At 39.3% G+C, this 12,502-nt stretch overlaps 1 protein-coding gene across 5 annotated transcripts in view; it reads right to left on the reverse strand.

Annotated features, from left to right (window-relative positions):
- usp36 (ubiquitin specific peptidase 36) overlaps positions 1–12,502 on the reverse strand; it is a 47,151-nt gene that overhangs the window by 20,146 nt on the left and 14,503 nt on the right. For 4 of the 5 annotated variants that reach the window (XR_012397473.1, XR_012397475.1, XR_012397478.1 and 1 more), the window contains exons 2-11: positions 11,264–11,525; positions 10,355–10,576; positions 9,185–9,295; positions 5,055–5,157; positions 4,898–4,965; positions 1,334–1,404; positions 1,150–1,232; positions 508–619; positions 295–435; positions 39–139 (exon numbers count right to left, since the gene is read on the reverse strand). Coding sequence is in view for 2 of the 5 variants with exons in the window: in NM_001305580.1 (NP_001292509.1) it covers positions 39–139; positions 295–435; positions 508–619; positions 1,150–1,232; positions 1,334–1,404; positions 4,898–4,965; positions 5,055–5,157; positions 9,185–9,295; positions 10,355–10,576; positions 11,264–11,516 (1,265 nt within the window). In the remaining 3 variants the exon portion in view is untranslated. Of the gene's footprint in view, positions 1–38; positions 140–294; positions 436–507; positions 620–1,149; positions 1,233–1,333; positions 1,405–3,053; positions 4,966–5,054; positions 5,158–9,184; positions 9,296–10,354; positions 10,577–11,263; positions 11,526–12,502 lie in introns of all 5 variants that reach the window. The other variant, XM_073936658.1, reaches the window with a different exon arrangement.

The raw sequence follows: 12,502 nt of genomic DNA on the forward strand, positions 1-12,502 counted from the left end.
ACATACATGAACAGCAGGTTAAGAACTGTGAAAGGTACCTCAAATAGAAGAGCACATAGGCCTGCTGATTAAGAACAACCTTGATGTTACTGGAATGAACCATGGAGTCGTTCATCTGATACCACTGTCCATTACTGGCCTATCACAGGACACGTGAAGCGGAACGTTAAGTCAAATAAATTGAAAAAGCTTTTCTATTAATTCTTGCAATACACCATTGAGCTTGGAAAATATTACAGAAATAAAAACCACTTTTATAACATCTTTTATTTCAAGCCACTGTGTTGTGCTCACCTTGACGTAGCAGTAGTAATGCCCAGCATGGCAGCTGTACCCTGAATGCACGAGGACCGCGTACAGGCCGTACATCACCGGATCTCCACTGCTCTGTGACATGTACGGACGAATGTTCAGGAACTCCGGGTAGCCGACATCCTACCAGAAAACCAACAATCAGCAGCCAAATCACAGACTTAAAGTCCAGCCTTAAAGTGTACAGGCCGATACCTTGGTAATTTTCCCTCCACTGAAGTTGGCAAACCTTTTCAGCGACAGCGTGAGCACATTTGAGGTTCTGTGAACTGTGAAGCGCTTGGTAGCTGGAACTTTCTTCTTACATCTAGAGCAGGAAAATATAACTGATATAATACTGTGCTCTGGGATTTTCTGAGCAGTCGCTTACAGCAGGGTTTCCCAAACCGGTTCCTGAAGACACACCAACACTACATATTCAACCTCTTCCTAATCCAGGGGTCACCAATCTCGGTCCTGGAGGGCCGGTGTCCCTGCAGGGCGTAGCTCCAACTTGCCTCAACACACCTGCCTGGATGTTTACGTATGCCTAGTAAGACCTTGATTAGGTTGTTCAGGTGTGTTTGATTGGGGTTGGAGCTAAAATCTGCAGGACACCGGCCCTCCAGGAACAAGTTTGGTGACCACTGTCCTAATCAAACACACCTGAATCAACTCAGAACATTAGAAGAGACTTCAAACCCTGAGGTTAATAGTTCAGATAAGGGAGACATCCAAAATATGTAGTGTTGGTGGTGTGCCTCCAGGAACGTGGTTGGGAAATACTGGCTTACAGGATTTAGTAGAGTACTGGCCTACATGAATGCGTTTTGCTGATATTGTGTGTATTCTACTCACTTGGCACACATGTAGGCGTTCTCTCCGCTCAAAACATCAGGCTTGACGAACAGCTCCAGAGCACGAACGATGTTGGCTGCTTGCTGTAAAAGAAAAAAAAAAGAGAGTGTTAAATGTTTTTCTCTGTGGGACAACAGACATTCATCATCCTGACATGGCTGAGTCACTGAATTCTGAATCTCACCCGAATCTCCAGAGCGATGTCCAGGTAGGGGTCATAGGTATCGGAAACGCTTTTACAAATAGAGCATTTCACTGCACAAACAGAGAAAACACAATAGCAATAAAATACTGCATCATTCGCTACCATTTAAAAGGTTTCAGGTCTGTAGAATTCTGCAGTAAACTGGCCAAAGATGGCAAGAAACCTATTTATTATATGACAAATGATATCTATTTCATAGTAATACAGTTTTATTAACAAATATAGGTCAACACAACGGTTTTCAAAACTGATAACCATATATGTCTGATCACGTGACACTAAAGACTGAAGTCATCATCGTCATCATCATCATCATCATCATCTTCAGCTTAACCTCGCAAAAACAGAAATGCTTGAAGTTTCTGCCAACCCGACTCTACATCATAACTTTTCAATCCAGATGGACGGGGCAACAATTACTGCATCCAAAATGGAGAAAAGCCTTGGAGTAACGATTGATGACCAACTAAACTGAACTGCTCGATCTTGCAGATTCGCACTCTATAACATCAGAAAGGTCCGACCCTTCTTATCTGAACATGCAGCTCAACTCCTTGTTCAAGCTCTTGTTCTCTCCAGACTGGACTATTGCAACTCTCTACTAGCCGGGCTTCCAGCTAACTCTATCAAGCCTCTTCAGATGCTTCAGAACGCAGCAGCACGAGTGGTCTTTAATGAACCTAAAAGAGCACATGTAACTCCGCTACTCATCCGTTTGCACTGGCTGCCAGTTGCTGCACGCATCAAATTAAAAGCTCTGATGTTTGCTTACAAAGTGACTTCTGGCTGCGCTCCTTATCTGCTCTCACTTCTGCAGATTTATGTGCCCTCCAGAAACTTGCGTTCTGTGAATGAACGTCGCCTCGTGGTTCCATCCCAAAGAGGGAAGAAATCACTTTCCCGAACTCTTGCATTCAATCTGCCCAGTTGGTTGAATAAACTCCCTAAATGCATCAGAACGGCAGAGTCACTCGCTGTCTTCAAGAAACGACTAAAAGCTCAACTATTTAGTCTCCACTTCACTTCCTAACCTGCAATTCCCGCTCTGGCTCCACCGCTAACTGTACTACAAAAATATATACATATAATAAATAAATATTTTTGTTTATTACTAATGGTTTTGCGTCTTACACTTTACATACCTGAAACTTGCCAACAGCACTTATTCATTGTTGCTCTTATAGTTGTGTAAATTGATCCTTGTCCTCATCTGTAAGTCGCTTTGGATAAAAGCCTCTGCTAAATGACTAAATGTAAATGTAAGTAATGAAATCCATTAAAACCCATTTAGCTATCTGAAAAAAAATCAACAAATTCATCCAAACAGCATCGGGAATACCTGAATATCTGATTATCCATTCATTTGATAATCTATCCAAATGTCCATTCTTCTAAGATTAACCAACATGTATCAGGATATCTATACCCATCTGCTTTTTATTTATCAGAAGCACTCTGCAATTCAATCCAATTATCTACAAAACCATTTGATTATCCATACAATAAATGATCCACCAAATATCTACCCATCTATCCAATTATCGATCAATCAACTTGATAAAATGACTATCCAATAATTTGAATACACATATATTCGTCTTGCATATCAACATATCATCCATCGATTATCCATAGATCTGAAACCAAATATTTTCAGATTCATAACATTTTCTGCATATTTATCCATCCAATTACTCACGTCTGATAGTCTATCCCAGGGGTCACCAATCCTGGTCCTGGGGGGCCGGCGTCCCTGCAGGGCTTAGCTCCATCTTGCCTAAACACACCTGCCTGGATGTTTCAAGTGTACCTAGTAAGACCTTGATTAGCTTGTTCAGGTGTGTTTAATTAAGGTTGGAGCTAAAATCAGCTGGACACCAGCCCTCCAAGAACAAGTTTGGTGACCACTGGTCTATCCAATCATCTATCCATCTAGCTAATTATTAAATATCTAGCTTTCAACTTGATTTCATATAAGATCTATCTAAATATCTATCTATCTGTGAAATATCATCCATCCCCCATCCATCCATAAGATTTCCTTTCCAAATTATCCATCTATTGGATTATCTGTTTGTTCATCCCATTAAGCATCACTTTATCTGATTATCATCAGTCCAACCATCGAAATATCTTCTATCTATCCATTCTGGGTGGGTCACATAACTAGTATATATAATAAGCATGGCCAAAATCAACAATAAAACCAATAATAGACCCTTTTCACAAGCCTGTTATGATGCGTTAAATGCTTATCAGTATCCTAAATCCTTGAAAGTTTTTAATATTTAGATTTTTTTTAAGTGTGAACATTTATATGCATTTATAAATGTATTATATCATCTTTGCTTCAAATTATAAAAACCAAATTACCACTTGTGCAAGGCATTTGTAAATCAGTGTCTATGGGGCTGAGAGTAAATTTGACATTAATCTCTCCTCAGGCTGCTGTCATCAGTCTCAAATATTTTTTTCCCTTTTTCTACAAGGCTTGATAACACCATCTAGAAGTTTTTATTTTATTATTTCAGCAAATAAGATAGTAAAAAAATAAATTGTTGTACTCTACCATTCACTGCACTCTTAATTTTCCCAACTATGAGGACTTTCGCTTCTGAAAAACCGTAAATGTGAAAAGGGTCTATATATCAAAGAAACATATGATGTGCAACTCTTTTATAACATTCTATCACTAATGCCGAGTTCAGACTGCATGATTTTGAAAGTAGTCGTGTCACAGATGTTTTCACACCGCATGACTATCTGGGCTAGCGTTTCGTCGCTGCTTTGTTTACACTGCAAGATGGATCGGCGTCAGGGACTTTCACATTGCATGACTTTACTATAGGAAGAATCGCCGACAACTTCGTCCAAACTACGTCTCACAGCCAAAAACACGTAGTATATCTTTTGTTATTAACTACATAATGAGAAAGAAGCCTTTAATGGGGTAGAACATGTACATGTTTGCTCACCTGAGTTTAAAGAATTAGCCATTTCTCCTCAACGTTGATAATAAACTAATTTCTTTCTGTATGAAACGATAAACAGACACAGTTGCTCCTAAGTCCTGTCAAACGTCCACTAGTTTTTCCTCCATTTCGTGGGTCCAAATAAACCGAAAATGAGCGCTTTTAACTTCTCCCCCAGCCTCCCGCTGGCCTGCAGCAGGTATACACACACGAACACACAAGTGAATGCTGCTCTCTCATTGGCTGTAGGCAATCGCCCATGTTATTTTCAGTCAAAACTCAATTCACACGGCATGATTTGAATTGCCGACAGCTCCAGATATTCAGCACGCCAAATATCTCACAGGCATCGGCGACTCATCTGCGATTCTCTCAGATCGCGTCTTTGAAAGTTCATACTGTGTGATTGTCACTCACGTGCACGAGCAGCGATTTGCCTGTGATTTCAGGCATTTGTCGGCGATTTCTCAAAACCTGTCGGCGAGCCAAAATCGAGGCTAAAATCACGCAGTCTGAACTAGGCATTAGTAACATCCTCATCTCGGAGCTCAGTGCGTCACATTGACCTTACCTCTTGACCTCAAATATCCTCCAAATATCTGGTGGACTAGTGTGGTGGCCTGCGTCTGCCTGTCCAGCCTGTCAACAAGAAGGTCATTATTGTTTCTCTGAAACACTAAAACAAACTTATTGTTTATGAAGATAGTTTGTTTTGGCAGGGGCCTTACTTAGGATAACCATTCAAACAAGCTTTCTGCATGGCATCAATAGTGTAACGCAGAAACTCATGGGCGTCCTCTTGACTGCCAAATCGAAAATGCCGAGCGATCTCTAAAGGATTAGAAAAAAAGGTCTGGTTAGGTCAGAGGATGATTAAGCAAATGAATAGGAAAAAAAGCGATCTAGGAGAAAAAAAAGAACTATGATTCAACACTTATGCCGGGTTCACATCAAACACAGAATCAAGTATTCGTGCGACTAATTTACATGCAAGGTCAATAAAAACACGAGAGAGTGATTTCCACTGGGTGATGTGAAATACGCAGAATGTGCAATGCGTTTGCTGTGAACGTGAAGTTTGCCTTAATCTCATTTTTCACGCAAGTTTAACTTGAAGAAAACGCAAAGTTTTGCCTGCCATGATTAGGGTTAGGTACCAAACCCGGTGCCACTTTGGCACCAGTACCTAGGTAACCGATATGCACCAGAGCGAATCATCATATGAATTTTGGTGCCACTGGTGCTGCAACAAGGATATAAAATAGGTATGCATTGTGTCACACCATTACTAAACACTTATGGACACCGCCAGCGATGTTATGGGTTTGTTCTTGTTGCTTAGAAATAGAAGCCAAAGCACGCAGTATGGCTCATCAGGTTAGCAACTCCCTTCATCAACACACATGATCGCATTCAACTAATTTGCTTTAACTAAGCGTTCTAAATGTGGCTGTATTTTACGAGCAAAAGTTCTGACACAGCATCATGAAGTAGATGCTGTACAAAAGTTTTGTATAAAACTTAACAAAATATTTGAGGGCACATGTTCAACTTAAAGGCGAAGGAATGCGCTGTCAGCTTGCGACATCATCTGGCACTTTCACAGAGTACGTTCACGTGGACACCAATACTTGGACTTTAAGATGATTAAGACAATACTCTGATTAAGAGTCTACCATGTAAACAGCAATTTTTGATTAAAGGACCATAGACACCCGTGTCATGAAATGCAGAGGTTTTCTCTTTCCATTCGGCGTGCGGTATCAAATTCCATTAAAACAACAGTCTTCCACCAGCCCTTACAGTCCTCATTTAATCTCAGTTCAATATAGGGCATGAATTGAATGAAAGCGAAACTGCCAAACTGCAGTTAAAGTCACAAAATAAAAAAAATAAACCTCTGAAATTACGGGTAAAGTCTAGATAAGATACAGCTGCAGATACGCCATCAATATAGCATCTTTTTTGTGCCACTGTATTACAATATTTAAGATTTTTACAGTACTGTGATGGTTATGTTTAGGGTTGGGGTGGGGTGGGGGTAGATATTAAAATATACAATTTATTAAGTAATCTAATACATAACATAATACCCGGTACAACTACGGTCCAGAAAACGTTGGAGAGTGCAGTGACGCTGCACCGTTTATCGATCTATTTGCTGTAACATGTAAAACAGGGTCATAAAAGGAGCAGTCAAAAAGCAACTCATGTAAACACCATTATCATATTATTGTCTTATTCAGATTAAGACAAGTCATTAGATTACTGATGTCCATATGAATAGTCACAAGCCCTGACTTTGATGACAGCCTTTCCACAGGTTAGTTGTAAGCTAATATAATGTTAACCGCATAATGCAAATCTGAAATTCATGCTGACAAACAAATGCTCCAAAGAAATACATCAATGCAAATCAAATTTATAAAATGTGAATTGATGTATACTTGAAAATTTTATTACAATGCTCAATTAAAAGGATAAAATATATAAATATTAGATAAAATAATAATTAATTTTGTGGCTCAAAAGTATCGGGTTGAGGAACTGTTTTAAAAGTATGGATTTACCACCGTTAATGAAAAAGCCCTAAACGATACCCAACCCTTGCCATGATGCTGGAGATGCAAGCAAAGGAACTGAGCAAGCATGCTGTGATGTGGGCAGTAGGGAGAAGGGAGAAGTTCCTAATCTGAGTAGCCAGCAGATGGCAGTAATATCAGGGCACCTATCATCCTCAAGTAGCACTGAAAATGATGTCATCCAGACACAGTTCCTAAAGAAGACTGTGTAATCGAGATTTTGCTGATCAGCTCATACACCCGTCACATTTGCTTCTTTTTTTTTGGACTTGAACAACAGGTACGAAGCAGTGAACGTAGTTATATTTAGACTCACAGGATGCTGTTCACGTCCTTTGTGTGGATAAAAACATTTATGCAAATGAATGAAGAACATTAGGCAAGTAATTTAGAAGCAAAGAGGGCTTGATATTAACTTTAGTCACCAGCCACTGTGGCTAGTAGTTAGCCAACATTACTAGCCACTCGCCATTTTCACTAGCCACAATTTTATTGGGAAAATTTATTTTATATACATAAATATGACTTTGACATGCTAAAATTACTTGATTTAGATCTCCACATGCCTCCTCATTCATTTCACTTTTTGTGTTTCGTGTATGAGCTTGCTCAATAATCATGAGCAAATGGGTCAGGGTTTCATAGTACTACAATTAGTTTTTATTTCACATACTTTTCAGAGCTCAAAATGAAGGATTTACCAAATTTATCTCCGACCACACCAAACGTAAATTAATTATTTCTCAGCCACAAAGTTTAAATGTATCAAAACAAGCTAAATATAGCTGTATACTATACTTTATTTAACAAAACACATGCACAGTAGTAATCTGTCCTGGCTAAAGGTCCCATCACCAGTTAACTACACATAAATGGGGAGTTAATCTCCCATTAAAGCAATGTTATTATAAAAAATGATAATTAAATCATATTAACACAAATGAAAGCAGGTAAAAAACATACCCTGTGATAATGAATGGATGATCACAAACACACAAGGTTATCGTTAGACCCATAAATAATCTGTTCAAAGAATAGCAGAAGCAACCAGTGCTGCTTACAAAAAATTTAAACAACTATAAAAAAACTATTGAAAGCAGCAAGACTGTGGATGCATGTTCATCCCTTTTTGTCTAGTCCATTTGAAAGAGAACCGATCACACCAGTTGTGTGTTTCTAGACAAAGTTGCTTCACGCAAGGAAACAGAAGCGCGCACGTGTTTTAAACAGTCAAGCGCATCACCTCAGTTATTAGCGCGAGTGATCATCCTCTCATTCGGTTTTCACCTGCTTTCTATTGATCGCTTGAACGCAATTATTTTTGTCAGTAGTGTTGCTTCTCAATTCTAAGATCGCCTTTGAATGCATATTGAACCATCCTTATTGTCAACTATTGAAAGCAGCAAGACTGTGGGTGCATGTTCATCCCTTTTTGTCTAGTCTATTTGAAAGAGAACCGATCACACCAGTTGTGTGTTTCTAGACAAAGTTGCTTCATGCAAGGAAACAGAAGCGCGCACGTGTTTTAAACAGTCGCTTCTCAATTCTAAGATCGCCTTTGCATGTATATTGGACCATCGTTATTGTCAAACGCTGCTTTTAAGAATTATTATCCAAGAAAATTATTTTCAACCAGCTAAAGAGGCTAGTGGGAGAGTCAGTCTTACCTGCCACCGCTGATATCTACCCGCATTTGGCGGGTGTTAATGTTAAGCCCTGGATGCAAATGTTCTCTTTGCTTTTGGTGTGAACCCGGCATTAGTATCGGTGCAGTCATCAGTAGGCCCACACGGAATCTGCTCGTGCAGAATTCTGCAGATTTTTAGCCTATCAATAATTCTGTTTATTTACTTGAGTAAATGTGTGTAATCCTATATTTATTCAGTTTTTTGATTAATTTCAATAATATTATTAATTAATATGAAAATATGATTTATCTGATTTATGTACAATGCTTTGTACAGTAATATTTTCTGTTTTTTAGTAGATATATTTATATGAGAGACTTGCTGTTTAAAAAAATAAAGTGGATCAAATTGGATTTGCATTTTAAACATTAAATAAATGTTAAAAAGATATTATTTATTATTTCACAAATTAAGGTTTTAGTTATGATACTTCCAAAATCATTCCGCAGAAACCCGCAAATTTTTACCAAAATTCTCTGCAGAAATAGCAGAAAACGTCCACAGATTCCATCTGGCCCTAGTCATCAGACAAACCCTCTTTTAGCTTCAAAAGATATTTGGTTGAGAATTGAAAGATGCATCTCTTACTTTTCAGATCCCGGATGAAAGATACAGGTTTGATGGCATTGGCTGTGTTGGCAAAGGCTTGAATGATATGGTTCTGCATCACGCAAATCATGCAGAATCCGGACTGGTGACCTGAAGGAGACAAATAAGAGTTGTTTACATCAACATTACAGTCAATTCCACACAGGAAACATCGTAGTCACAAAACTTAAAGCGTCAGTTCATGCAAAATTTTAAATGATGTCATTATTTACTGACTCTCAACTGGTTCCCGTTTGAGTTTTTCTTCTGTTGAACATAAATGAAGATATACCGAAGAGAGCTGGAAAAGCAGCCTTTGATATCCATAGCATAAACCAAAAATACTACGGAAGTCAATGTTTGTTTGTTTTCCCCAACATCCTTTAGAACAGTGGTCACCAAACTTGTTCCTGGAGGGCCGGTGCCCTACAGATTTTAGCTCCAACTCTAATCAAACACACCTGGACAAGCTAATCAAGGTCTTACTAGGTATACTTGAAACATCCAGGCAGGAGTGCTGAGGCAAGTTGGAGTTAAACCCTGCAGGGACACCGGCCCTCCAGGACCGAGATTAGTGACCCCTGCTTTAGAATATCAAACAGAAACTAAAACTCAAACAGGTTTAAAAGAACTTGAAGGAGAGTATACAATGAGGAAATGTTCATTTTTGGGTGAACTGTCCCTTTAAGCCTCATACAGGCTGTCAGATCAAATTTCTGGAAAGAAGAGAATTTTGCATAGGTTTTTCCTTTCTGATGTGAAGCTTTCAGATTTATTGATGTATTTTTTTATTTTACAATTTATCAAAGATGGCAGCGTATATTTAATCTTCCTACATTTCTGCCATGTAAGATGTACCATTCAAGAGAAATGACAGCATGTCACATTATATAAAAACATCTGCATTAACAACTGTGTCGCTGTTGAGTTTCCCATGTCCGCATTGTCATTACCAAAGAAACCAATGCAGACATCCTATAACATCAGCGTGAATAAGGCTGTAACATAAAAAAATGTGGAAAAACTGAAGCGCTATGAATGCTTTCCAGATGCGTTGTATACATATGTTAACATACACTTCCTATGTGAATTTATACTTTAAGTTTTCACTGCAAATGTCACATCCATAATGTTGGAATTGCTCTATTATGAAATGCGGCTTGTTCTCACAGGATCGGCTGTGCTCCTTGGACAGCAGGTAGTTGGCCAGCGGCGGGGTGTAGGTCAGACACTGCACAGTGGAGTTGAGGAAGCAGGTGTTGCCCAGGTTGTGGAGGCCGGCTCCAACCCGATACACCCGTTCCCACTTCATGGACAGCTTGTTCCCTGGAAAGAGCATCTTCTGCGGAGCGGGGATGCCATCGCTCTGCCCGACACTCAGAGACTCTGAGACTGTGGGGAAACACCAGAACAACGCGTTTTAGTTTCTGTTTTACTAGACAAAGCACTACATAAAAGTATCTAGTAGGGTTACACAATCATTTCAGCATCGACATTGCAATGTGTTAAACTGCAATAGGGTATATGCAGAAGGATGTCAAATATCAGGAATCAAGTTCAAGCACTTCTAGGTCTGTTATCTTTAAAAATCAACCATTTTCATTGCCTGATTGATATACGATACATAAAGTGGGTCTTAGAATGGACAAGAAGCATCCTAGAGGTTTCCTAGAGGAAACACTGTGTTTATTTTGTTTCTATCTTTACTCTTTTGTATTTATATGTGCTTATAATTTGTTTAATATATTTTAAACAAATGCACTACCCTACAAAATCATATCAATAAATCTAAATCAAAAATTGCGAATTCTTTTTTTTCTGTGAGATCATCTAGCAAAATCGTATTCATATCAGTTTAAATACATTGCAGAAAAACACATCACAGTTTTCCCCCCAATATTATTACGCTCAAGTATCCTCCAGATATGATTTGTATTGTAAACCAATTTATTTCATTTACTGTAAATTCTCTGCCACCCAATTTTGAATCTACACATTCTTATGAACACTAATAAACTGAAATGAACAACTGAGAAATGCTCAGAAACAATGGGCCCCGAGTCAGTATGGCGATCTTACTTTGCCTCTTAATCTGAGCAGGTTCAGTAGGTCTCTGCGATGTGGCCGCATCATTCTTAGGGTTCAGGATCACATATTTGGTTTTGAGGGTCTCCAGCTGGTAGCTGAAGCCTTTGCTGGCCGGCTCAAACTCGATCTTCTGCAGCAACACCTTCTTGGCGGATGAAGCTAGCAGCTTGTTCAGGTCGCCCTCATCACCAGGGTCCTTGCGTCCCGGCTTCAGGGCCTCTTTGAGCTTGTCCACTATCGGCATTATGTGTCACTGATGAGAAAGCGAAGATTCAAGAAGTGAATTTAGGAAAACAAATACTGGTGGTATGCCGGAGTCTCAGCATAACTCTTTGCAGAATCCAGAAACACTTGTTATTAGCGACACCGGTGGTCAATAACTGAATAGCCAGCAGTCGTCTAAAGGCTGAATTATACCTTGCGCGTAGCTGTGCATTTATACTTCTGCATTCTGTTTGTGTTGCTCAGACAATAACACTTCCAAAATGCTAGCTAACAGTGGGGTTTCTATCTTCGAGTTTGTAATGCTATCTTAAACGTACAAGTAGCTAAAACTAGCTCATTTAGAGGCGGAAATCGGTGGACATGCAACAGCTTTAATCATAAGGTAAACTATGGTTGTCACAATACTGGAATTCAAATCATTTGAGCACCCGAGCGCTATTTAAACAGCGCTGATTTGCTTTTGTGTTCACGTGTTCAACAAACGACTGTGATTGGCCGTGAAGGTCATCAGTTCACCAAACCAATTAAAAGTTACTGTGGTTTACTGAGTTTAATTACAGATACAGGGACACTGAAGCCTTTTATTACTGTGAAGATCAGTTGATTCATCGCTTGTATGCCAGCTTATAAACAGACAAGCTGATCTTTGCGGCTTTAAAATGGTCCAGTGTCCCTGTATCTGTAGTTTACACTTAGCTGTGAGTTTGGTGAACTGACGGCCTTCACGTCCAATCATAGTCATTTCTGTTGAGCATGTGAACACAATGGCTAATCAGTGCCGTTTTAGAACGCGTTCAAATGTTAGCAGGAAATGGACATTTTAAAAATTTCAGTACCGATTGGTATCGAATTCCAGTATCGTGACAACACTAAGGTAACCACAAACGAAAGCATCCATTTGGAGCTCATCCATGGGACTTGACATGACATTGAACACTCGCTTTAATAAGTTCACTCCTCTTCCATGACTCTCGACCCCGCTCACACTCAACATCGCTACCAAGC

This window comes from Danio rerio, chromosome 3 (assembly GCF_049306965.1).
Source record: "Danio rerio strain Tuebingen ecotype United States chromosome 3, GRCz12tu, whole genome shotgun sequence".
In the NCBI taxonomy this organism is placed as follows: domain Eukaryota; kingdom Metazoa; phylum Chordata; class Actinopteri; order Cypriniformes; family Danionidae; genus Danio; species Danio rerio.